The sequence below is a fragment of the Harpia harpyja genome, chromosome 6 (assembly GCF_026419915.1).
Source record: "Harpia harpyja isolate bHarHar1 chromosome 6, bHarHar1 primary haplotype, whole genome shotgun sequence".
NCBI classification, from domain to species: domain Eukaryota; kingdom Metazoa; phylum Chordata; class Aves; order Accipitriformes; family Accipitridae; genus Harpia; species Harpia harpyja.
This window is the reverse complement of record NC_068945.1, coordinates 36615790-36640982: the sequence shown is the minus strand read 5'-3', so window position 1 is coordinate 36640982 and position 25193 is coordinate 36615790. Positions and strand designations below refer to the sequence as shown.

Below are 25193 nucleotides of genomic sequence, written 5' to 3'. Positions count from 1 at the left end.
GGGAAAAGACAATACTTGCACAAGACATGGAATATACAGCTTTGGTTACCCCTCACCTAAAGGAGGCTGAAACACACATTTCTCGTCCTCTTGGTGAGTGCCATATACAAAAAATCTACTGTCCTAATAGGAGCTGGTCATCACCTTTTCTTTTCTTATTGAGAGTGACAGTGAGACGCAATTCTCTGACTTTGAAAGGCATTGAACCAGTGTCCCTTGGAATAGGGATTGGATCTCATGTGTTCCCAGCCATTTAAGTTATGTGCATATACCTCTTCTACATTAACAGGAATGCAATTGCTGCATTTTTCAGTGGGCCTTGTCTTATAGGCAGGCTTGCAAAACACTTCACAGATGGATCTCCGCAGGCAAACCAAGTGGAGGAATAACCACTTTATGGATATCAATCAGTATAAGATGCGAGCTAGAAGCCAAATGGCTTATTCCTGTGGAGAGTGAGCAGCTCCTGTACATGCCTAGCAGCAGAACTTTAAATGGCTTGGGAGCTTTAAAAGCTAAGTCCCCAGAGTAAGTTAGGCAGCCATCAGGCCTGTAGACTGATGAGCAGTGGTTTTCAGAATCACCGTTCTGTTGCCTGATTTAAAAAAAAAAAAAAAAGTATAAATAAGTTACCAACCAGCAGTGCTCAGTTACAGCATCAATCCATCAGTTTCAGGTGTTCTGCACTGTGCCATGGATCTGTCTCGCTATGGCCAAGCCATTCTTGCATCCTAGTTTTGTTGTGTCTTGGAGATTAGCCTGCTGAGCCTCTTGTGGCTGTTACCTCTTTGACGTCTTGTCAAGCAAAATCCCTGGTTCAGTGCCTCTTAATTCTGTCTGTTCTGGTGTCATAGAAGAAGTTTCATCTGTACCTCTGAAGTGCGTACTGGGGACGGTTAGGGACTGTATGGCTAGCTGTTGTGCTCTCTGTACTGTTTGTAGGTAGCTACACATTATGCCATTCTCATTATGATACGCCAGTTTATAGGACAGCAGGTCTTCTTGTCTCTGTGCATCTTCCAGTTCCCTGTGGCTCTGACTTCAGTTTCTAGCAGTAGAGGGTAACTTTTCAGCTGAGCAAAGTGCTACCAAGTGTCTCATTTGCCATTCTGTCATTTTAGAGTGACAAATATAGATCAGGAACTGTGTCTGCAGTCTTTTATGTATGTTTTCAGTTATTCTGACACTCTTTGCCTCAGCTAAATTAAGAGTAATGGAAGCTTGTGGTATCACGTCTAAACACATACTTCTTTGCAGCCTGCGTGAACTCCCATGCTGTCATTTGTTGGCCATTGTCAAGGCATTTCACTTTGTCCGGTGCACCGAGGAAGATGAGTTCCATATAGATAATCAGCTATTTAGGGTGAATGCCACATAATAAAACCGCCTCAGAAAAGCACATATCAGACTGCAGAACATGTACTGACTTTTTATCACTCAGCGTAAAAGATATCTAGGCCTCCCCTCCTTTTCAAAGAGCCTTAAGTTACCACTTTCTATGGGTGCCATTCTTGTAGACTCTACAGAATGTGCCCTGTGTGCTATGTGCCAACCCAGTGCCTTAGGTACTCCAGAGTGTATAAAGAGCCAGCTGAAGTGTAGTTAAGATGCATCAAGGTGGCTAATACAGCATTAAAGGGCAACTGAAACTTACCCAAAGGGTCTATGCTCTCACTGCACTCCATGGAGACCTAGGGTTCAGTTCAGATGTGTCTGGGTTGTCAGATGTGTCACAGGCCCTACAAGAAATCCAGATCTCTCTGGATTATCATCTGGAGACCAGGATATGTCACAGCACCTGGAATTATTTAGTCACACAGGTTTAGCAATGCCTTTTGGTATGTAAACATACTGTTTTGACATGCTAGCTATCCTGCAGTAACATAAGGCAAACAAATCTTCACCCAGCATGTCTACATTAGCGTAAGGACAAATCATGCTCTAATCTGCTTTTACTATTCTGACTAGGCTCCATTGAGCATTTGGATCCCTGACTTACTCTTAGATTTAAGTGTCTAAATTCAAGCTATATCCCAGTTTTAGATTCCTGTGATGGTCAAGAAAACACCATCTCGGCATTGAGTTTCAGCCATGACTTTTATTCCAGTGCCTGGAATAATGTTGATAGCACCATGGTGGCTTGTACATTGTTATCAAACTTAAAAATAAAAACGTTCCATTTGCTTTCAGATTGCTTGTCATTTTGGCAGCTGCTAAAGTGTCATCCTTCTTTGAAAGAATGCTCTGATATCTTCCTTTGAACAATTTCTCTGGGCTAGTACTGTTGTTTCCCTCTTTGTCTGTTCTGTGCACGCTCTGCTGCTAACTCCAGAAAAGTGATCAAATACATTTGGCTCATAAATCTTTTTACTGACTCACTGTTATTAACTTACCTTTTGCAACAACACGGATATTGGCAGCACCTTGTGACAGGGTTTTTTGGACTCTGTTTTAGAACTATGTGTCTCAAGTCTCTTTTGTCTTTTGGTTCCTCTATTTAGTCTTACTCTGTCAAAATTGGGGTCTACCTTCCATAGGCTTTGGCCTGCAAAGAGCAATTTTCCTGACTTTGCAGCTTCCAGTTTTACTGTCAAAGGTTAATAGTGGGTTTGTCCCAAATCCCAATTGCAAACTTGTCCTTTATCTATAACATTCACAAGTATTGGCTCCTCAGCCTTTAATTATTTACACTTATCCTGTCCGTTTCTGAAGAGCTTTTTACTCTGTTATGAGCTTTAACTGCTGTGTTTTTCCACTCAGTGTTTTCTTAGATTGTGCTGTTCATGCAATATGAATGTACCTTGCTACAGAATACAAGTATGGCATAGTAAACAGAAGCCTTTTGACAAGCTATAGAAAATCTGGGCTGACCATGACAGTTAACTGGAACCCAACAGCTATTAGCGCTCCTGCAAGGTGCAGACATGGCTCCTAGCCAGGAAGCAGAGTAACCAGTTATTGAAAACTCCTCTAATCACTAGCTAAAGCTAGGAAAAAGTGGGGATTTTTCCACAATAGAATTGATTTTACTTTTGGTACTGTTAAATTATATATCCTGGTGACATCATCAGGCAAGCACGGCTTTTTCAAAAATGTCAACTACTCTCCTTTATATTTAAACTAAAACCTGAAAATTAAAAATGGAGCATTTTTTAATTTTTAGCAGGCAAAAATCCATATTTTTGAAAAGTCAATTTCTCTTTGTGTTTTAAAATGAAAATAATACTGCAGAGCGTATAAGAGACACAGGATGTAATGCTAATAGTTAATATAATAGTTAATAAAATGCAGTGTATTTCATTACTATTTCTAATAAGATAATGACAGTGCTAAAAATATTTTCCCTGTTCCATAAAAAGTTGTACCTGTGTTTTAATCAGTAAATGCACTTATAATATGCACAGATTATGTTCTTAAGAGTTTCTTTATAATAATATGCTATTTTAACTCAAACTGAAGGTCTGTCAATTTGCATATTTAATTTAGGCATTAATTACTTATAGACCACAATGCACAATTTATACTAGGCTTCTTGGATTCTTTCATGTTGCAAATGTTCATGTTTCAAATTACAAATAGGACTGTTAGAATGATCTGGTGCTTATAAGGCCTTTCTGTGTATTTAAATATCATATCCAGCTCATCCAACCTTATTATACGCCTTCAGGTACTTTTAACATTCGTAAAAACAAGTGACTACATGGAGAATTTCAATTTCCATTAAAAAAATAGCTTATGTCTGGTTTGATATCTCTTCTACTTGTTAATGCCTACATTCAGTGATCAGTGACCTCTCAGCCTTTTTGGATAACCTGTCTTGTGTACATCAGCCTGCCATGCGTGGCTGTGGCAGGCCCACTATATGCAACGGGGCTATAGGGGTTACCCAAGTGGCCTGTTTTTCAGGAACGTTATGCAAGTGTTCATTCAGTTTCCGTACACCTGTAATCATGTATAATGCATATGAGAATGTATAATGCATATGAGAAATGGGAATAAAAAAGGTGAGAACTGTGGGGGTTTTGTATGTGTTTCACACTGATGAAAAAGATAAAGATATGGTTTGCTTTTGGGGGCCAGTCCTTACAACTGACATTTATTGTCGTGCCTTCTTTGTTAATGAGAAACCTTCTTAAGGAGTGCAGACTTGACAATTTTTCACCTTCATGGATGCTACAAGAATGGCATACCCAAGATGCAGGAAAAAAAGGAATTCCAAATGTTTCCCAGTTATAAAGAGACTGGGAGAATAAATGTGGGAGGGGTGTGCTTGCCTACTCTCACAGTCTTCCCTAGGTATCTGCTGTTGCCCTCTCTTGGAGACAGGGCATTGGAATAAGGAGACTTTAGGCTGACCCAGTGTAGCTGTTCTTGTGTTGTTACATCCTTATTTACAACATGGTGAATTTAGAATATTGATGATCTTATTAACTACAAGGAACATAATTAAAAATAGCTTGGAAAAAAATGTGGGTTTTTTTTTTATAATTCCAGCAGAAAATCTGAGCCAGCATTTATATGCTGTTCAACAGATGAAAAAAAAGGTGTGGTATTTTTGTAAGTGACATATTAGCCAAAAGCTCGTGATGGGTATAATGAAAAGAGCCTTTAGGGTATGCCATTTTACATATGTCATGAAACTATTCAATGACCTTAGTATTTCAACTCTAGAACATACTAACTTGTATCTAATAAGTGATACAGTGCTGTGCATGGATTTGTGCTAGCAAGACCCTCTATCCTGATCAAATATTTAGATTTTAATAGGGCTTCCCCAGAAAGTGGGATCAGCTTGCACTGATCCAGTTGCAGGGATATGGTCCGTTAGCTCCTAGACATTACAACATTTGGTATATAATAATGGTAAGATTTGAATAATGGATAACGCAATGTTCAAGGAAGTTGTTACAAGCAACTAGGTCACTTGTGCGCACCCTTAAATAGGCATAACATTATATAAGTGATGGCATAACATTATATAAGCGATGTTTACAGGTATCTTGAAAACAAAGATTTCACTTGGGAAGTTAAAATATAATTGCTATCATTATTCAATGTGTTAGCTCTTGAGGAAAGTCTTCTCTTCTTAAACACTATCAAAGTCTTTTAGCAAAGGATATGATTATATTAAAAGCTATGATTTTTTCACCAAGGTTTTAATCCCGCACAAGTAAGTTTACCTTCTTAATTGTCCTTATAGCATCTTGATGAACTTGAAAGTAGAGGTCAAATTATTGCGTGAGGTTTTAAACCCTATCTGTTGCATTATTTAAGCAGAATGGAAATGCTTCTTTTGGATTTAGTAAAATATATCTATGAAAATACGTTGTATAAATCAAGAAACAGTGACATCTGACTGAAATTCTGCAAAGCTTGTTTGCACTCTTTTGTTAAAAAAAATGTGGTTATATAACTGGTAGAGTGAAAAGTCAAGTGGCTCAATTATCTTTTTAAAGAGAACTTAAAGATTTTCATTTTTCTTCATAAAGATTTTGCAAAGTCACTGATTCCATTTGTACAAAGGAAGAGGTAAAAAGTGTAAAACAGTTTATATTTCCAGAAGCCTTACATAATCCTAAAGCCTTTGCCTATCATTATCTTAGCACCTTCAAAAGGACATGGGCTGTAAAATCAGATCACATTTCTGTTTCTAATTGGAATTGACCCATCCTTGTTTAGTTCTATGTCAAGACTGAGATGTAGCAGAAAGAGTAATTGTGAAAGAAATGGGAAATCTTTCACAGCTAATGATAAATTTTGTCACTAAAGCAAGTTCTTTGTAACTGCATTAAGCAAATGTGTATAGCTTACAGTCTGTGTTCTTGTTTCCACAGTGCATACATTATAACAGACTTCATGGGCATCAGGAATGAAAATTTTATGAAGGTAGCTGCAGTTGGGACTTGGATGGGAGATTTTGTCACAGCATGGATGGTAAGAAATGTAATATTATATTTTAAAAGAAAAGGAATATGTTTGTTGGTTTCAAGGGAAAGAGGAGAGGAAAAGAGAGACAGCTAAATTTCTTGAAGTATTCAAGTATTTCAACCCAGACAAGTAGAAAGTCAACAAAGGCAAACTAGCATAATGGCAGGGTATGTAATTAGCTGGGAGTCCAGAAAAGTTTCAGTTAAAATGTATCAGAGCAATATTTCATTTCTTCTGTCGTGAGTGGGAATTTTACCATTGACTTCTGCGAGGACAGCACGGTGGCCCTTCTTTGCTATGGAATAACATCAAGACTTGCTATCTGGTGAAACAGTGAGTAATGACTAGAGATAAACAAGTCTAAAGAAAAGGATTAAAAAAGAAAAAAAAATTTACTGAAATATGTGACAAAGTGATGGAGACGAGAGAAAGAACAGAAGCCAGTTACATCCCAGAATTTGAAGGTAGCCCATTTGATGTGAAACTCTCAGATTAAGTTTGTCTCTGATTTAGGATTTAGAAGAATAAAGTTTTAGCTTGGATTATAATTGTTACAAAGGTTCTCCCCTGAAATATGGGCAACCCAAAGATCAGCTTAGTGAAAGAGAGTCAGAAAATGAGAGCTAACTGGGAACAAAAGGAAGCATTTGCACATGTTTTTATTGTTCAGGAAAAGCATTTCTTAAACACAAAGTGATAAAAGCTGGATTTCTTTTTTTTTTTTTTTTTTTTTTTAGTAAGATTAGGTTTTTATGATGAGTGTAGGTAAGAATTTTAACAGTTATGGCTGTCACATTCATTTAAGTTGGGGAAAGAAGTCCATGATTTTTAAGCTTGCAGAATTGGTTTTAATTAATCTAGATTTTTTTTCCTAATGATTCGTTGATACCTCTCTTTGTTTACTCAAAAGAATCAACATAATTTTAGAGGAATTTGTTAACACAGGGAACATTGCCTGATGGTGAATGTTTATCACATATGACATAAACATGGATGGAAAAGATCTTAGCACTGTGTGTAGTTAGTGATTGCAATAATGTCTGACATAAGCAAAGAAACAAGCCAAGGTGGATAAATTTTAGGACTGTGCTATGTGTTAAAGAGAAAACGCTGTAGGAATATTTTCAAGCAGGAAGGACTGTAAGATACTAAGACTATAGTCTATAAAACTGTAGGAATAGTCTTAGAAGGGTCATCCGAGTTTCTGTCAATCTGTCTTCTATCCTCCACGTATTTGGAACATACTGTACAACAGACAGAAGAAAAAAAAAGCATCAAGGATCTTTTCAGCATATTGTTCAGTATGTGTCAGTGGTTTGTCCAAGACAAATTATGCTCTGTGAAGTGGTGGCCATGAAAAGCATGTACAGAGCAAATCATCTGTACGTACATTACAGTAAGGACATTGCAGAATTGGTGCATTGACTGATGTTGACAATTAATGCAGATTTCTTGTGAATCCCTGATAAAATTCATGGCTACTTCTGAATATCTTTAGCTTGACCCTTTTTTTTTATGGGCTTCCACAGCTTTATCCCACTATGGAAGGAAAGATGATGTATAAGCTAAGCTGAATTGAGAAGGGTCATGTTCTTCATACATATGTGACTTAAAGCTCCAGTGATAGATTACATACAAATTGCACTACATTAGATAACGTTCAATTTTTTCAGTCCCTCTTTTCTCTTTTCCTTGAAAAAACCTGTTATATGCAGCACTATATAAAGCATGGAAACGGCTGGATTCAAGAGGCTCGAGAATCCTGATCCTTTTCTGTGTACTCAAAGCCCTCTCAGGTCTTTTCAGCAATAGAGGCACAACTGGGTTGTGCCACAGCAGGTTCCACTGGTGGATGGAGTTATCACTAAAGAATGGGAGAGAGACTGGGAGAAACTGCAGAGGCAGTTTGGAAAGGGGAGGCTGTTTGCAAACCAGCCTGGTTCTGTTAGCTTTCAGGAAGAGCAGAGGGCATGGAATTGGAGGGTCAATGTTTTTTAGGACATGCTTTGATTGGATTAGGAGAATTAAGAAGTGTGGTGATTGGTGTTTAAATCTTCAGAACAAAAGAGAATAGTGAGATTGCTTCTGCAATGCAAATCTCTAGGCAAAGTGTATGAATCATTCAATGGAAATTACAGTGTTTAAGGGCAGCTAAGCCTAGGAACATCAAAAAAAGCTACAATGCAGGTAGAGAGGTATTAGTAACAGAGAGTGGACATGCATATTGGTGTGTGTGCATGTACATTGCTGCAAACCTCCCATACAGCCTAACTTTAGCAATCTTATTCTATATGAACAGAAATTATCATGTTCTTTATAATATTTGAATTTGCTTGACTTTCTGCATGTCAAGCCCAGCATGGAATTGATATCAAAGTGATATGAGTCTTCTGTGGGATTATTATATTTTATGAAGTTCTCCAATCCTGTTTGGAAACAGGAAAGAAAAACCAGACCTGTAAAGGAACCTTTGCACATCTTCCCATTCACAGCAGTGCTTATATTTTCTAATGTTTAAGCAGTTTCTGTAAAGAAGCCACCCATCTTTAGACTACAAAGGAGTAGATGAAAAAGCAGCTGTAGCCTTCTTTTCAGTGTATTTGAACCATACTGGAATTAAGATCTTATTCCCTATTTAATTGGAAACTTTGGAAATAAGCAGGAGTAAAGCAGAACAGATGGGATTCCATTTTAAAAATGAGTAATCAATAAATAATAATATTGCCCTAGTACAGCAAGGAGAGGCTTATTAAATCAGGGAAGTGATTGAAATGGGAAAATATGTTTTGGATTACTGTTTGGTTTGGATTTAAAAGGCAGAAGTGAGCCTTCCCCCTCAATACTTCCTAGCTCACTGGCTAGCTTGTTGACAGGGTCTGACTCAGTTCCTGATAAAATCAGCAATATTCCTTCCATTGTGTGTAATGAGAACGGGGCCATGCTGTGGGTGCATAGGAGCTTCTTCTATGAACCTCTGGACAGGAACTTCTGCTACTAGTAATCATCTTTGCTGAAATCTGTAGTGTTAGATGTTCTAAATAAGTCTGTGAAGAGGGGAATGGGTTCAATACACTAACCATCTCTCTGCACTTTTTCCTCTTTGAAGCCAGGGAAGTATATGCTGCACCTGCTTTGACATGCTCTCCTGCTCTCATAAAATGTGCATTCTGTTCTCTTGGAGAGTGCTTTTGAGGCAGACACCACAGGATTTGGCATAGTAGGATAGCTTTGAAAAAAAGATTGGATTCCACCCAGACAAACCTATAAACTAGCAATTATGGCCACCTTCTGGGAGAGTGTGAGCAGGCTGAGGAAGGAGCTGATTCCAGGGCAGAATCTCTGATTATCAGAGTTGGGTGGCCTCCTGACCCTCTGCGTAAAAATGAGCAACCTGCTGCAGCTGTGTTTTTGTGAGGGACATGGTCCTGACCGTGGCATACTCAGAGTATACCTACAGGAGTGCGTGGCACTGAACATTGACACAGAAGGCGGAGTACGACCAGAGCCTCCTCTCTTCTTTCCAGCCTCCTGGTGAGGTGGAACAGCCTGCTTTCCTCCTTCTTTCTAGGCACTGTTGGCTTTTAGACTGTCAAAACTGTTGTTCTCCACTTTGGATGATGGCTTTTTGGGCTCTCCAAAGATTAAGTATTGGCCTTGTGCTATGAATGACACTCACACCACATTGAGAGATTTACTTACCAACTGCCATTGGCGTTTACATTGAAGGCATATCCCTGCCTACAGGCCCTACATATGTGTGAAAGATTCTAAGCAGTAGAAGTTTGTTACATCTTCCTCAGACCTTGCTTGCTAGGATTATCAGAAGCTGAAGCAGTCAACTTCAGCCAGAGGCTGGCGCTAATCTCTATGAATGTATGAGGGGCTGATCCTCTTGACAAGGGATTCTGTTCCCATTTACCTTCCTTCTGAAAGGTAATTTAATTGAGATTCTCTTTTCCCTTGTTAATTGCTAGAGGGAGCTGAGAATGGTTGAGAGATTACTGAGCAGCAGAGACTCTGCTGACTCACATCATCAGAAACAATGATAAACTCAAGGGTTGGTTTAGCTTATTATTTATCAAACTAATATTTACCAAATCTGCACCAGCATGTTCTTTTTAACAAGGCGAAGCTAAGACTTCTCTCAGCACTGTGCTTTAGCACAGTACTTGGCACAATGTTTTAGAGTGTAAGCTGAATCATTGCCACAATTCCTGGCTGTTCTTTCTGACACCTTCACTTTATTTCAGTTTGACTCTTCCCTTGCTTGGGACCATGAAGACTCCCAGGACCATTTCTGTCTTTCATCATCTTAGCAGAGGGATTAGTAGTATTGGGATTTCAAAAGGTTATTACTGAGTGATGAATCCACACCTACCTTTCTTTATTAGTGAAACTGGGTAATGACCCCCATATACACAAGTTGCCTGGGCTTCTGTGAAGTTTCTCAGGCAAAAGAGTCACATCATTAGGTGATCATGCCTCCACATCATGACATATAACTTGTGGAATGCTGCTCCCCTTGATAAAGCTTATCTGTTCTGCAAGCAGGATTTTCTGTTCTTTGAGATTTTCAGTGCTAGCCAAAAAAGCTCCAGGAAATGTACTTATCTGGCCAAATGGACCAGGTTTTCGGTCTTACAATTCCAGAGGACAAATCTCACACCATTATGTGTTCTGGCTTTGCTAGTTGTGAAAGAAACAGATTTTGTTCTGTTCTTTTCATTCACATTTCTCTATTAGGCATTTTTTATCTTCATCCTCTGGTGAAGGAGGCTTCTGTATTTTCCCATCTTATGAGACTAACATGTCTTACATGGCTGGTCACAGTGTAGCTAGTAGAGGGACCTGTGGCTGGTTCATAAAGAACACTCTAGAGGGCTCAAGCCTGTCCACGTGGTCCTTGATGCTATTAATGTCAATAGCTGACAGGTTTAAGTGAATGGTTACTGCCATGCAAGCACAGAGTAAACCTGTAGACTCCTAAACCAGAACTTCTTTCTGTCATGTGCACCATGTTAGAACTCAGGCTACATCTGTAAGAACATAACAGTCGTACCCGGTCAGACTAAAAATCCATCCAACCTAGTATCCTGCCTCAAACTGTGACTATAAGCAGAAGCCTACCAGGAGAGTAAGAACAAGCCAATCATATATGGTAGTGTCCTCTAATACTGTCTCCAACTGAATGCAGTTTTGTGTATATAATAACTCTTGACGGATGTCTCTTCCCTCCTGGTCTTGCCCAATCTCACCTTTAGCCCAAGTACTTTTTCTAGCATCCACAGAATTATTTTGCAACAAGTTCCAGAGGTCACTGTATAAGGAATCACCTCCATTTGTTTGTTTTAACTTGTTTCCTGCTAACTTAATTTGATGCCTTTTGTTCTTTACTGAAGAGACAGCAAACACTTCATCCCTGTATGCTTTCTCCCTAATGTTTGTGATTTGGTAGATGTATATCACAGTTATTCTAATTTATCCCTTCTTCACACTGATGATCTCTAGCCTAGTAAGCTGTTTCTCGTACACAAGTTTCTCCATGTATTTGATTATCTTTATTGGCATTCTTTGCAATTTCTCCAGTTTCGCTATGTCCTTCTTCATAGGGAGATCACAACTGTCCACAGTACTCAAGGTGTGAATGAACTATGAGTTTTACAGTGATATAATGATGTTCCCTTATTTTCGATTCCTTTCCTAATAGTTCCTAACATTAGTGGGGGGGAGGTGTTGACTATATGGGGCACTAAGAGCATGTTTTCATGATACGATATTATCATAACCTCAAAATCTTGCTCCTGAGCTATAATGGTCAGCTGAGAGCCAATCGTTTCATAAATGATCCTAGAATTGTTTTGCCCCCTGTGCATCACTTTGCATTCATCTACAAAGAATTTCATCTGCCATTTTATTGCCTGGGACTTACTTCCGTAAGGACCTTTCTCAATTCTTCACAGTCAGCAAGCCATCATCCCTATTACTGTGCATAACTTAATATCATTATAAAGCCTTCTCACCTCGCTGCTCACCCATTTTACCAGGTTGCTTAGGAATATGATGAACGACTGCATCCCCTCCACAAATCCCTGTGGAATGCCGCTAATGACCTCCCTCCATTGCAAGAGCTGTCTGGCTAACCTACTTACCTTCTGTTCCCTGTCTTTTAACCAGTTATTTATCAACATAAAGACCTTCCCTAAAGCTCTGACTGTTGGGTTTCCATAGAAGCCTTTGATGAGGGATTTTTCAAAAGCCTTTTAGAAAATTCAGGTTAGGCTATTTTAACCACATCTCCTTTATCCCTGTGCTTTGTTGACCTCATTCAGTAATCCTGTTCTGAAATATCCCCATTCCTGATATTTACAGAGCCAGCCACTTAGCACTCCTTTCACAGCCTCAGTGTTTCCTGCTGCCATTAAAGAGGTATTCAGACAACGTTGGGTGCCCCTGAAAGTGCTGTTTGCATGAAAGACAAAAAGTCCCAGCTCAGGAGCTATGATTGTGTGGAACACTATGGAGCCATCATCATGTGCCTTATCAGTGAAAGACAGTGAGGTTATTTCCTAGCAGTTAAACTTCATATGTTCATTCTACCTCATTTTCACTAATTTTCTCTGTCCTTTTCCTTCAACACCCCTTTGTCTTATGGCCTGGGCTCCATTTTGCAGGTGAACAAAAATTAAGGTGGGAATATTTTGTTTTGTATGTTCTTGCACATATCAGAAGGGTCAACAGAGCCTGAACGTGGCTGTTAATACTATCCTGAAGACAGAAACGTCTCTGCCTGTGGTAATACCTATATTCTGAATGTGTGCATGGATGACATGTTTCAGAGAACATCAACCATCGATGCATAACCTCTCTTTCCTGAAAAATTACGTGGTCTGTGGGTCTCGTAGGCTGAACAGGGAGGGTCTTAACAAGTTTTTGTTATTTTCATAGTTAAGTGGAATTTTTGAATCATAGTTTTGGACACAGGAACCTGTGTCTGCTAAAGTCATTCTTTGAATCTGGGCCCCTCTTGACCTTCTTCCTGAGAAATATCTTTTTTTTCCTTCCCTGCTGTACAGGCAGTGGACACAATTTAATTGCTGTAGTTTGGGATAGAAGTGTTAACTGCCCCAAATGTATACTTGCTTTGCTCTTCATTTTGACCTTGTAAATGCTGGTGTGGTCCTTCTCTATAAATTTGAAGCATAATGGTCTAATATACTGTACAGTGTAAGGTGAAGTAATGCAGCACATGCATTACACTTTAATAAACCCATCACTTGATGTTATCTTCTGGTGGATACCTAGTACCTGTAGATTATGCTCTGTCTGCTGTCTTCTTTATTCATTTTTGTAATAAGAACAGATGTTTACTTATTGCCATTAAAACATTTTTGATGACTTGCAAGCTATTGGCAAGAGTTTTAACAGTATTTGGAGATGTTTACTTTTGACTGTTGCCATTGTGATCCTGAAAAGGGGCATTTATTTGTAGAACAGGAGAACAAGCTATTGAATGATTTTTAAGTGCTTCCCTTGTGTCCATTAAGAGAGAAGATTATTCTTGTCCTCATTTGCTCTGAGACGTAACTATGTATGTCAACATCCTAGAGGAATGAAAGATTCATTGCCACTGTGCAGAAACTAGGTTGATTTACCTCTGTATTTCATCTCATAATGTGAATGTGTTGTTAGGGTGTGTTCAAACAAAGTAAGCAACTTTGATGCTGCAAATACTATCATGTTGCTGAAAATAGCAGGCACATTAAGCTCTTGCAGTGCAAATAGATAGAAAATAAAATACTAATGTGACTGAAAAATGCAATTTTCTTTAGTACAGGGAATGGCACCAGTATAAAAAATATGCTGAAGGAAAATGTAACTTTATCATTAAAAAAGATAAAGTTTCTGGGATTTTGTATGTAAGTTTTTAACTAAAAGAATAGACACAAATATTCACTCTTAAATTCATGTGAGTCTTAGAAAGTAATTCTTCTGTCCAGGAAATTCTATTCAGCAAAGCATAGTATATTGTTTTATCTGCAAGCAGTGAAGAATCCACCATTTTGATGCACATTCCAAGGTAGTTTGGAGAGTCAGGAGTCTTGAATGACTGACACCTTTTCTAATTCATGCCTCTGTCAAGGATTTGGCATGACAATTTAGGTTATGATCAGTGTCAATCTTCTTGATTGTTTCTATTCCACTGACATATCAAATGACAAAATAAAACTGTAATTGAATTTGCAGTGGCATCTGAAATACTGTATAGCTAACAACTCTGCTGTACTTCAGTAGTGGAAATGAAATTAAACTATGAAGCATGAAGTGGAAGGAGCAAAGTGGATGACACATGTTACTAAACTCACTTGCCAGGACTGCACAGGAATGTGACTAATAACATCATTGGTGGCAACATGTTTCTTTCCATTCAGAGAAGCAGACACAATGCCAGTTGCACTTTTTGTTCATCTGTGTTTCTTGTTTTGTTTTTCTTTCCTCTTCTTAAGGGCCAGTCCAGTTGCAGAGCCATTCTGTAGCTAGTGATTCTGTCTCCAGGTGATAACCCACATGTAAATTCATGGGCACGATGGCTACTCATACATCCAGTCATATGAGACCTGCTAATTTTATATTTTCAGTTTTGTAGGGCATGAATGTGCTCGCATCCTGCTGTGCTTCATGGCTGGTACTTACTTATATAAGGTGGAGTGTGCCTGGTGTCATCTGAGTTCATCCAATCATCCCATCAAGTCAGATTGCACTATTATTTATTCAGTGATTGATGGTGTAGCCATCTGTTCATGTCCTCTAGATTATAATTATCTGCCTTTTCAAGCTTGATCTTTTTTTGTATTCCCCTGTTACCTTGTCATTTGAATTCTGACCAGGCATTGCCAGAGGTGTTACTTCATCCCTGTCTGTTTCCCAGCCAGTGAGTTCCTTCAACTCATCGTCACAGCAGGTGTCTTTGTTGATAACCATTTTCTGGGCTTTAAAACATGTGCTTGGTATATCTAGCAGTAAAAGCCTCAGGATTTTCTTCTGAAGAAGGCCACAGCCAGCTGTACCTCAGAGCTCAAGAATATGAATTGGAAGCCCCAAAAGTTGGGCCCTAAAATTTATCCTAGAGTTTCTCCAAAGCAGCCACTGATAGCTTTGTATGACAAGCAAAAATAGTTCTAGGAGTTCTTCCAAATAGGTGGGAAATTTCCCCCACTTTTTTTTTTTTTCTTTTTCTAAGGATTTACAAGATTGCTGTGGAGCTTCTTTCCATCATTGGAGCACATTTCAATTACAGCTCAAGTTACATTCCAGCTGGAAATTGTCTCTGCTCCTAGCATTGGCCAAATGACCACGAAGAGCTACCGTTATTCTTTCATAGAGCTGTATGCCATATACAGGTGCCCATAATCAATGTGGTAGTTAATTGGGTAGTCTCACTGTTTCTGTATGTGCCACTTTACTGCCCAGCCTCATCCATAGTCCAAGTAAACAAACAACTGAGGGTGAAAAGAGATTTTCTGGTAACTGGAGATCTTTAAGATGTGTGGGCCTTGTGTTCATTCATTTTCCATGCTTATTCTTACCTCCCCTAGAACTGTTTCATCTTCTGTTTGCAGATGATGTAGATGTTATTTAAACAACACCTATTTTTGGTGTCCTCCAGGCAAAGAGAAAGTAGATGGAGCTGTACCGAACAGCGGTGTGCCCCTTCAGAAGTATCTGCTCTTTTGCACTGCCGTGCTCATGTAGCAATAGTGTAAGTTCACATATGAACTGAATGTTTTGAAGAGTCATGTGGCTGGTTATTAACCTGTTTTTACTCTTTAGAAGCTGCAGTTGTTTATATAAAAACAACACTTAGGCCAATAAGATTTCAACCAAGTTGGTAAGGGGCCTTGAGCACAAGTCTTATGAGGAGCGGCTGAAGGATCTGGGGTTGTTCAGTCTAGAAAAGAGGAGGCTGAGGGGAGACCTTATCGCTCTCTACAACTACCTGAAAGGGGGTTGTAGTGAGGTGGGTGTTGGTCTCTTCTGTCAGGTGGCTGGAGATAGGACAAGAGGAAATGGCCTCAAGTTGAGGCAAGGGAGATTTAGGTTAGATATTAGGAAAAATTTTTTTACTGAGAGGGTTGTCAAACATTGGAATGGGCTGCCCAGGGAAGTGGTTGATTCACCATCCCTGGAGGTATTCAAAAAGCGAGTGGACAGGGTACTCCAGGGCATGGTTTAGGGGGCATGGTTAATGGTTGGACTCGATGATCTTGAAGGTCTTTTCCAACCGAAATGATTCTATGATTCTATGATTCTATGATTCTATACTTGGTCTAAAGAGGACTTAATAGAAGGCCAGAAATGTTAGTAAGTAGAGAGGATTGTAGTTATCCTGCAGAAATGGAAATAATTTTGCATTAGTTTCCTGGTTGTTGGAAAAGAGGAAGAGATACATTTTTAGCATTAGTTTTCTAATTAGCCTAGGTTAAAGACAACATATAGATGTTATCTGTATGCACACTGTTCATCCATAGTTCTGGGTGTAGGGTCATGGTAAAAATCCAACTAAAAGTACTCTGTTCAAAGGAATTCAGGAATTCAGTTTTAGAGAATACCACTCATTCACCCTATATATTATCCTGCATCCTTCACTGGTCAGTGTGAGATGCTCACAGTGAAAGTTAATAGACTCTCTGGGAGGGTGAAAAAGACAGGAAGGAGAAGAGGATGGAGAGGTACATTTTCCATGAAGCCTTCAATAACTAGAGCCCCAGCTACTGTCAGTGGGGACCACTGCAGAGCTTGTTTGCTCCAGCTACCTAGCTGAGCTTTTCATGATCAAAGCAAGGAAAAAGTTTCCTCCTGGGAAGAAGGGACAGAGGCCAAAAGTAAATCAGATAGGAACAAGGTGTATCTGTTCTTCACTGGGGTGAAGTGAGTGGAGCACAGGAAGAATGGAGGAGGCTCAGGAGGTACAGGAAAGTGAAACAGATGTTTACTGTTTAGATGCTACAGGTTTCGTATTGAATGCCCTGACACATACTGCATTCCTCCTGGGAATTTGGAACTCTCTCTGACTGGAAAAATGAAGTGAAATCTCTTTTCTTTTTTTGATTACATTTATTGTGTGATTTTCTGATATTATAAGATTGAAACGAGCACTATCTTTTGTGAGGGCATCTGGGATAACGCTTAGTGCATTATAAGATTCTGGGTTTGTTTATGCATTGTAGTTGATTTCACTATTAAAACACAGAAAGCCTATTTCTTACTTAATTGTCATAGTGCTCCCTTATAACCTTCAAAACCCCTTAAAAACTAAATAATGCAAAAAGTAGATTCATCAGGCAGATGAGAATTCTGCAGAAGTGGTCAAAAAATCTATGGCATCTTGCCCAGGGAGCCTGTGTGGGCACAGCATGCCTCACTGGTTTCGCTAGCCAGCGATCATTCTGTGATGGTTTTTTCCATGTTACGCATATGCCTGTGTGTAGGGCGTGAGGAACTGCGCTATTCCAGACAGAGGGGGAATGTGAGCTAGCAAGCCAAGAGCTATCTGCGTAGACAATGGTATAGTGGTGTGCTTAGAAGTTAAGGTGACTGTCTTCTGACTGCAATGAACATGAAACTGAGGCCTAATACTTGCTTTCTTTTTATCTCAGACTTATCTGTGCATTTTGTTCTGACAATAAAGTTTCTTTTAATTCCAGAACAGTGATGATATCTGTTCTGAAATCTCCAGGGTTCTGAGGTGCTTTAAAAATGCATGAAGGATCATGTCAAATATTAATGGGAGCTATTCTGTTCTCCAAATGTTGTAGATGGAAGATATGGCTCCATCTTTTTCAAAAGACAAGGTGTAAGGGAGAAGATATGTTTTCCTGCAACTCAAATCTTGTCCAATTGATTTGTTTTGTAGCTTCAATTAGCCATACAGTTATAAATCAGTGAGACTCAGGGTCCTGTATTTTCTTTTCCTCTTTATCATACTCTTTTGCGCTTTTTCATGTAGAGCTGTATTTGCTTCTTGATGGTATTTATACAGCACATCTTGATATATCTTGGTTACATGTATTTAGAAACTCAAGTCAGAGTACCATATAAATTAAAGTAACTATGCAGCAATTCTGTAATCTGACATGATGTACTCCTTAGAAATGGTGTGAATGAGTGGGTGTCAGAAGTGCTGCAGAAGTGGGACTCTAGAAATAAAATGTTCTCACTGAAGATCTTTGAGTACAGATGGCAAATGTGTAAACTGTTGGAGTCTCTAAGATGGACACTTCCTCTCTGGAACAGTCTGGTTCTGTATGAGATTGCAAGCACAAACCTTTTTCACTGACTGGCAGAAGAAAAGAATTTTCTTGCTGGAACTGAAACTGAAGCCATTACCTCAATAAATCTGCCAACATGTCCAATGAGAAGCTCTATAACGGAATGGGAAGAGGTTGTTTGTTAAGTATTATAAAAGGAATATTGAACTGACCATGCAAATTCAGCTGAAGATCTTTAGTGGATTAAATATATGGTGAAATAAGACCTTCAGGGAGAGATTAGCAGCAGATGGCAGTGGTACACAGCAAAGCATTTCTTTAATTCTGAATTCCTTCAGGGTCTGTAGGATGAACTATTAGAAACTCTGTAAAGGGAAAAGAGGAAGGAAGGATGTTTTATTATTAAAAAGCATATCACAGCCCTCTTGCCTAACAAAATGATGTATAAAATCAGTACTTCTCTACAAGGGAGAGTGTGGTTGAAAATGGTAAACTAAGAAAGAAAAGACTACTGCTAGTCTTAAACTGCATTATTTTGAGGGATGGGTGTTCAGCTGAGAAACTTTATTACGAGGTTGGAAGAAGCTGCAGATGCATCTGCTGTCTGTTTCCCTTCTATATAGACTTATGTCTTCTCTTTTTACACTTTTCATTTCACATTCCCTAGAGTGTAATCATCATAACTTAAATCAATGATAAATTCCTGTTGTCTGGATTTCATCTCTGATGCTGTTTTGTAGAGAAAATATATTTAGACTATGGCCAGAAAGAAATGACTTAAATGCCCAGGTTACCAGAATACCATTCATTTTGTGTTGAATTATGCCTAAAAATAAAAGAAGGTTATGCTCACAACAGCTACAGTACCTTACAAATGGTATCCCATGTTGCCATAGGTCAACTCAACCTACACATTCTGAAGATCAATACAATATATCAGAAGAGCAATTAAGCAAGTGCTTGTGTAAATACAGCACAGAATTAATTTTCCTGTGTGGTACTGCATAATATATGAATTTGTCGTAATATGGTGTAAGTCTTAATCCACCTTGCTAAGAACCCTGCATCAAACTGAGTGAGGATTCCTGACTTGTAAGTGAAATCACTAACTCCACTCTGTATGTACGGAAGTTGACAGTAAAGCTGAGCCTAAAATGGAGAAATCTTAGGAACTGTCAAACTTAGACTTACGATACTCTAGCCAGAAAGTCACTTTTTCGATATCCATACTTGTGATTGTGCTCAAGAAACAGTGAAAATTCAGCATGTTCAAACACAGTTTCTACAGAAAAAAATCAGATAGGTTGGCTTCCAAAAGGTCTTTGTTGCCAAAACCCAGGTCTAACTTAGGTGCAATTCTGCTGACTGCAGCAGACTTAAAATACACAATTGCTTCTTATAAACTGAGATATTAAAATAAAAAGTTTCAATGGATTTGAATTAAAACTAATTATAAAACTTCATTTAATAAAAGGCACTCGGTAAGATGAGTCTAATCTTGTCTTGGTCTCTTTTTGTTATTTTACATTACTTGAAATGGGAACTTGAAGTACTTTTTTAAATGGATAGAAAGATTGTCGAGTTTCACTTAAACTTTTGTAAGTACCTTTAAAACCTCCATTAAAAAGCTATTTTTGTAATTTCTTACAGTACTACGCTTCTCCAAATCACAAAAGAAATCACTGCCTCCTACACTGGCAGTAATAAAAAAGGTTTTGCATTTTGCAGACATTAGGGATTGATCTTTATAGCAACTCGTGGAGATAGGTATGCTAATATGGCTCTGTTTTACAATAGGGAACTGAAGCAAAGGAAAAGGTTTAAGCTTTTTGAGGCCAAATTAATCAGGCGTTACCCACAGCTTCCAATAAAGTTACACTGACCTTTATATTAGTGTAAATGATGACAAAAAAAATTATTTTGGGCAGCAGATTCTCAGTCCTTATATCTTGCAGTTGAAAATGCTTTGGTGCTTGTCTGGGTCATGTAGAGAACTGGTGATGGAGCTGAGACAAGAGTGTGCTCTCGGCTTTGTATTCGTCCCATCACTGTTTTCCTCAAATCTTTAAGTGAAGTTGTTTTCTCTATCTCCATTGATGGCAGCATTCCAATGTATCTAAAAGGTATCTGTCTCTGCAAAGATACTGAATCATTTCTTTTATGGAAAATCAAAATGACATGTATGTGCACTGGGGATACATAAATGTAAGGAGCTGCTCTGGGTTTTTATTCTAACTGGTGATTAGAACATGTTATAAGGTTTCTCCTCACCTGTATGTAGGTGAAGGGATGATTCCAAGTGGTGGATGCCCTGGACTGTGCTTCCCGTTCTCCTGGCTTCAGCTGTGTATGAAGCACAGAGTACATGTTTTTTCTATGAAGGTTCTGTGCCCATTTCTGGAGACCTCTGGCCTCTCTTCTCTTCTGCATTGCATTCCTTTTATGCTTGCGTAACTCTACCAAAGTGATGGAGTTTATACTAATGTCTGATTGTGGAGAATCAGGGCGCGCATTCCAGTTCTCTTAACGAAATTAGGTGGATCTTTGCTTAAATTTTCGGCTTATCATATGATGCCACAAAAATTAATTTTACCACCCAACACCCCAATTTTATAGTAAAGAAACAACCTAAGTAGAGTTATTAGACAACATAATCTGCTTCATAATGGACAGAGCGCTGTCAGAAGGTTTATCAGAATGAGGACAAAACATGTAGGTATGATTACATCAGTGTACCACTGGGAAAGCTCCAGCACTAGTGCAAGGTACAGCTCAAGTTACGACACTGAAGTATTGTATTAGGCAGGCCCATGCTTTTCAGACAGCAGACATATTTTGCGCACATTTCTTCTTATCTCTCATAGGCCCCCAGAATATCCACAGCAGATGAGGAACAGGCTTTATACCTGTATGGCCTTACACTGCCTAACAATATAGTCCCAAGTTATCCATTTGCCACACAGTCTTCACTATAGAAGTGGGAAGTAGGGATATTTGTGTTTCACTTGGGTTAATACTTGACCCAGAAAATGAAGGTAGGATTTGTGTGACCAAATGGTGGTTTGGTCATGGAAGTGGTATGATGTACATTTGGACAGTTACAGATTTTGACCTTTTAATCCGGGTTGATTTTCTGGGCTATCTTAATAATCAATGGAGAGAAAAAGGCCTGCTAAGTCATTGGAGTATAGTTGACATCTGAAATGATGCCAGTGAATCACATTGTAAAACCACTTACTTCTCTCCACTGGTAATAAAGGAATTGTAGGGTGACTCAGATTTAAATGTTTACATTCGAGGTACTAAAGTTATGTGTCTGGATACAGGGGACGCAGAAATGTCAGAAATTGTCCCACAAACTAGCAGAGTTAAAGCATGGCAATTTTTGCTGTCAGACATCCCTTGGGAGCTAAGGAAGGTAAAGAAATACTTCTAGAGTGGCAAGGCTTTCCTGGTGAAACATTAAAAGAACTTCACATAAAGTCTGAGGCTCATGCAGCAGTGAATAAATTAAACCGTAACACAAATAAAACATAAAGAATTCACATACAACAGCAGTGTGAAATCAAGGATTGTATGGACGGTAATGAGAACAAGCATGACTGTGTATCCTCCAGAACTTTAAATTTTACCTTGAAGTTAGCAAAACTGTTAAGAAGATATGTTATTTAAGTTATCTAAATTTCAAGACTCATTTCAAAGAAGGTCTCTGGGCATTTATAGATAAAAACATGTGTATGTGTGCGTGTATGCACAGATTCAGCAGCACTGTGCCTGAGAGACAACCTTTTTTTATGTTCTTTCATTACTAACACAAAACTGCCTTAATCTTTGTGAGGCAACTGAATATTATTAATACCAAAGTGTCCTAATCTATATAAGGCAAACACATACACCTTATTTATTACTAAGCTGACCTGTGACCACAGAAAGATTTGGCTCATTGATTTCCCCTGAATCTCCTATCCTGTGGTGATTTCCAGGCATCTTCTTGTTGGCACGACCTAAGCCAGACTGGGCCTATACTATCTACAATATTTATTCATGCTTTGCTAACCTACTATTTATATTGATTTAACCCATCTACAATGTTTATTCATGCTTTGCTAACCTACTATTTATATTGATTTAACCTATTTCCAAGGTTATCTTATGCTGTTTAGGAGACTAAGAGGCTATTAAATGAGTTGAGGTAGCATGAAAGGCCTGAATTGGCCACATGATGCTCCAAGCCAGATATTTGGGAATGACTTCAGAACAGATGCCAACACTGGTTGATTATTCTTCTGTGAGGGCCTACCTCTGGCTTCGTGTCAGGCCAGCTGTACATCTTCTTTCACCTTTGGAAAGGCGTAGAGATTTGGGAGATGGAGGTCTGGTATGGTGAGATCTGCATGCAACTAACGTTGAAGGTTCAGTGCTGCTGCTCTGTTGGGTTATTGAAGGCTTGTTTGGGACACAGTGGAATAAAGCCTTGTATTGCTAAAATGAAACCCAAATTACTAACAAGTATTACAAAATTCCAGTTATTTAACAAGAAAGGATAACAAGGAGGGCACTGAGAAGTTAGCTGTAATGTGGGTTTTGTATTAAAGCTCTGAAATCTAGCCATTGAACAATGCTGTCATAATCTGTTACCTCAGAAATTATTTTTTTCCTCTTAGGTTGCTTTTTTTGAACTCATTCCCTGTCATTCATTTCAAACCATAGCTGCAAAGATTGTCGTCTTCTACTCTTATTTCAGTGTGTTAGTATTCTAGGATATTCCTAGTGGTTCCCAAATATCTTCTATTTCAAGTTCTGCCTGTCTCCCTTCCTGCCGTCCTCCTTTCTGTGCACTACACAGTGATACCTTAAACTCTTCAGATTTCTTTCTACCTTGGTCATTTGTTCATTCCAAGTCTCTTGCCCAGTATTTTTAGACTGAACAGCCTCTCAGTACACATTGAACTCCAGTTCTTTCACATGGAATTAAAAATCTGCCTACTTAATTTATGATGACTTCATCTACTGTACTTCTGTATTTCATTTTCTCTGACACCTCTATGCTGTAAAAAAGGCACTGACTGTCTTTCACTGGCTGGGGTTTTTTGCAAGCTGTACAATGCTAAGGGTATGCTGTAATAATAATTATAAACATTAGTGCTGGTTGAATTTTTTAGCATTAGCACAACTGCTTCGCTCTGCTCTTGTGTCATGGGCAATGGAGTAAGTCCTGCACCCCCGTGCATGTTGTTGTCTCTGTTGCAATGATGTAGTTTGTTTTGATGCTCAGAGGGGACAGTGCCTCGCTGGCACCGAGGACTGTGCTTGCTGTGCAGTACTGATGCATATTCTCTGATATCTGTGTGCTCCTCTTCAGCCCAGGAGAGACCTCTCTGTCAAATGTGTCAATAAAATGTAAGCGGTTGAATACCTTTTATTGAGATATTAATCAAAGTGGCCCACAAGACTGTATAAAAGTAACTGAAATTGGTAGATTGACAGGAATACAGCAGGGGCATGACCACGGCAATGCACTAGCCAGTTCTAATGGCTGTAATTTCACAACACTATTAAAGGAAATTACAGAAGACACAGTGGGCTGAATTAACCCTAGCTGTAACTGTTGTCTTTTACAGAGTTGCATGAGGTGGGACTTGGCGAATGTGGTCCTTTCTCTGCAATTAAACTACATCTTTACACCTGCTATTAGTAATGATGCACAGATGCTGACTGAAATACATTGACTGTAACGCTCTAATGTAGGGCAGACTTGTCAGAGAAAACTCAGATTGGCATTAGATATTGTGATTGATGAAATAAAATTAATTGCTAAAAATATAATGCATTTCCGAATTAAGTGTACAATTGCTGCAAATGATCAATTCATTTTTGGAAGAGAAGCAGATTGAATCACTTGTATTTAAAAAAAAAATCTAAAATGTAGTAGTAGCACAGGAAAAATGTACTCACTTCACTGCATTAGCTTTTGTACAATTCACAAATTACATTACCAGGCGGCGAAACAACATGGCTCCCTTACAGAAGCACTCAGTGTGCCATCCATGTGGTTCTAGCTTGTGAACATCTGTGCAAAGTGTCCTAACTATCAGCAATAGTACTGATAAAGTCAGAATAACCCTTTTATGGTAGCCACAGATTAAAAGTACTGATGAAGTTAGAGCCAAGATATTTTTAAAAGAAAAGGGAAGGCTGAATCAACACACACATTTATACTGGCACAACTGCACCCTTATCAAAATTGGTTTGACTACATGAGAAGGGTCATCCCCTAACTGATACAGTTGTATTGGTGTAAAAAGCAATGTATAGATCAAGCCCACACACCAGGGAAGAAGGAGGAGCCCCTTAAAAGTTTTAAAGAGAGCTCCCACTGCTTCTAGGCTGTAGCACTACTAGCTGCTGCTCCAGTTTCAGTTCACTAATAAATGCCGAATCCAGCCCCCAGCATCATTTCACTGAGGTCACTTGAGAGAAAAATTGAATTATTCATTGTGTTTTTAAAAGTTTTTGAACTTCAAGTGTTGAAGAGTTCATAGTCTATTCTGTATAAAATACTGAATGACTTCAGAGAGCAATGTTGATTTTTGCTCTTGGGGCTCTGCTGCTGTCCATAAAGCATTCAGGCAATGTTCTTGTAGTTTATGATGTCAGAAGTGTAATCCCTTGAGTGAATTATATAGATTTGTATTCATGCCAGGTCATCTTATTACCCTAAGGTTTATAGACAGGCCAGTTGCTTCCACCAGCTGATGGGTTTTTAAAGCCTGGGCAGCAATTTTCTTCAGTAGCACCCGTATCTCAGGTAAGGGTAAAGTCCCAGGCCTTAAGTCTGACGTCATGATAGTATGAGAAGAGTGTTAAAAGTTCAGGCCCGTTCCATCTGATCCTAATAATTGTTTATGACAGCCTGTGCCCTTTTTCTTTCAGATGCTAACAACTCTTGTTAAAGCGGGTATAATTTTTCTGAGACTGACTCCTCCTGTCCTTTTTCAG

The 25193-nt window shown here is 38.9% G+C and overlaps 1 protein-coding gene across 4 annotated transcripts in view; it reads left to right on the top strand.

Annotated features, from left to right (window-relative positions):
- Nucleotides 1-25193, top strand: part of TMEM117 (transmembrane protein 117) — a 241477-nt gene that overhangs the window by 111096 nt on the left and 105188 nt on the right. For all 4 annotated transcript variants that reach the window (XM_052788714.1, XM_052788715.1, XM_052788713.1 and 1 more), the window contains one exon: nt 5835-5934. In XM_052788714.1, coding sequence (XP_052644674.1) covers nt 5835-5934 — 100 coding nt within the window. The remainder of the gene's footprint in view (nt 1-5834; nt 5935-25193) is intronic.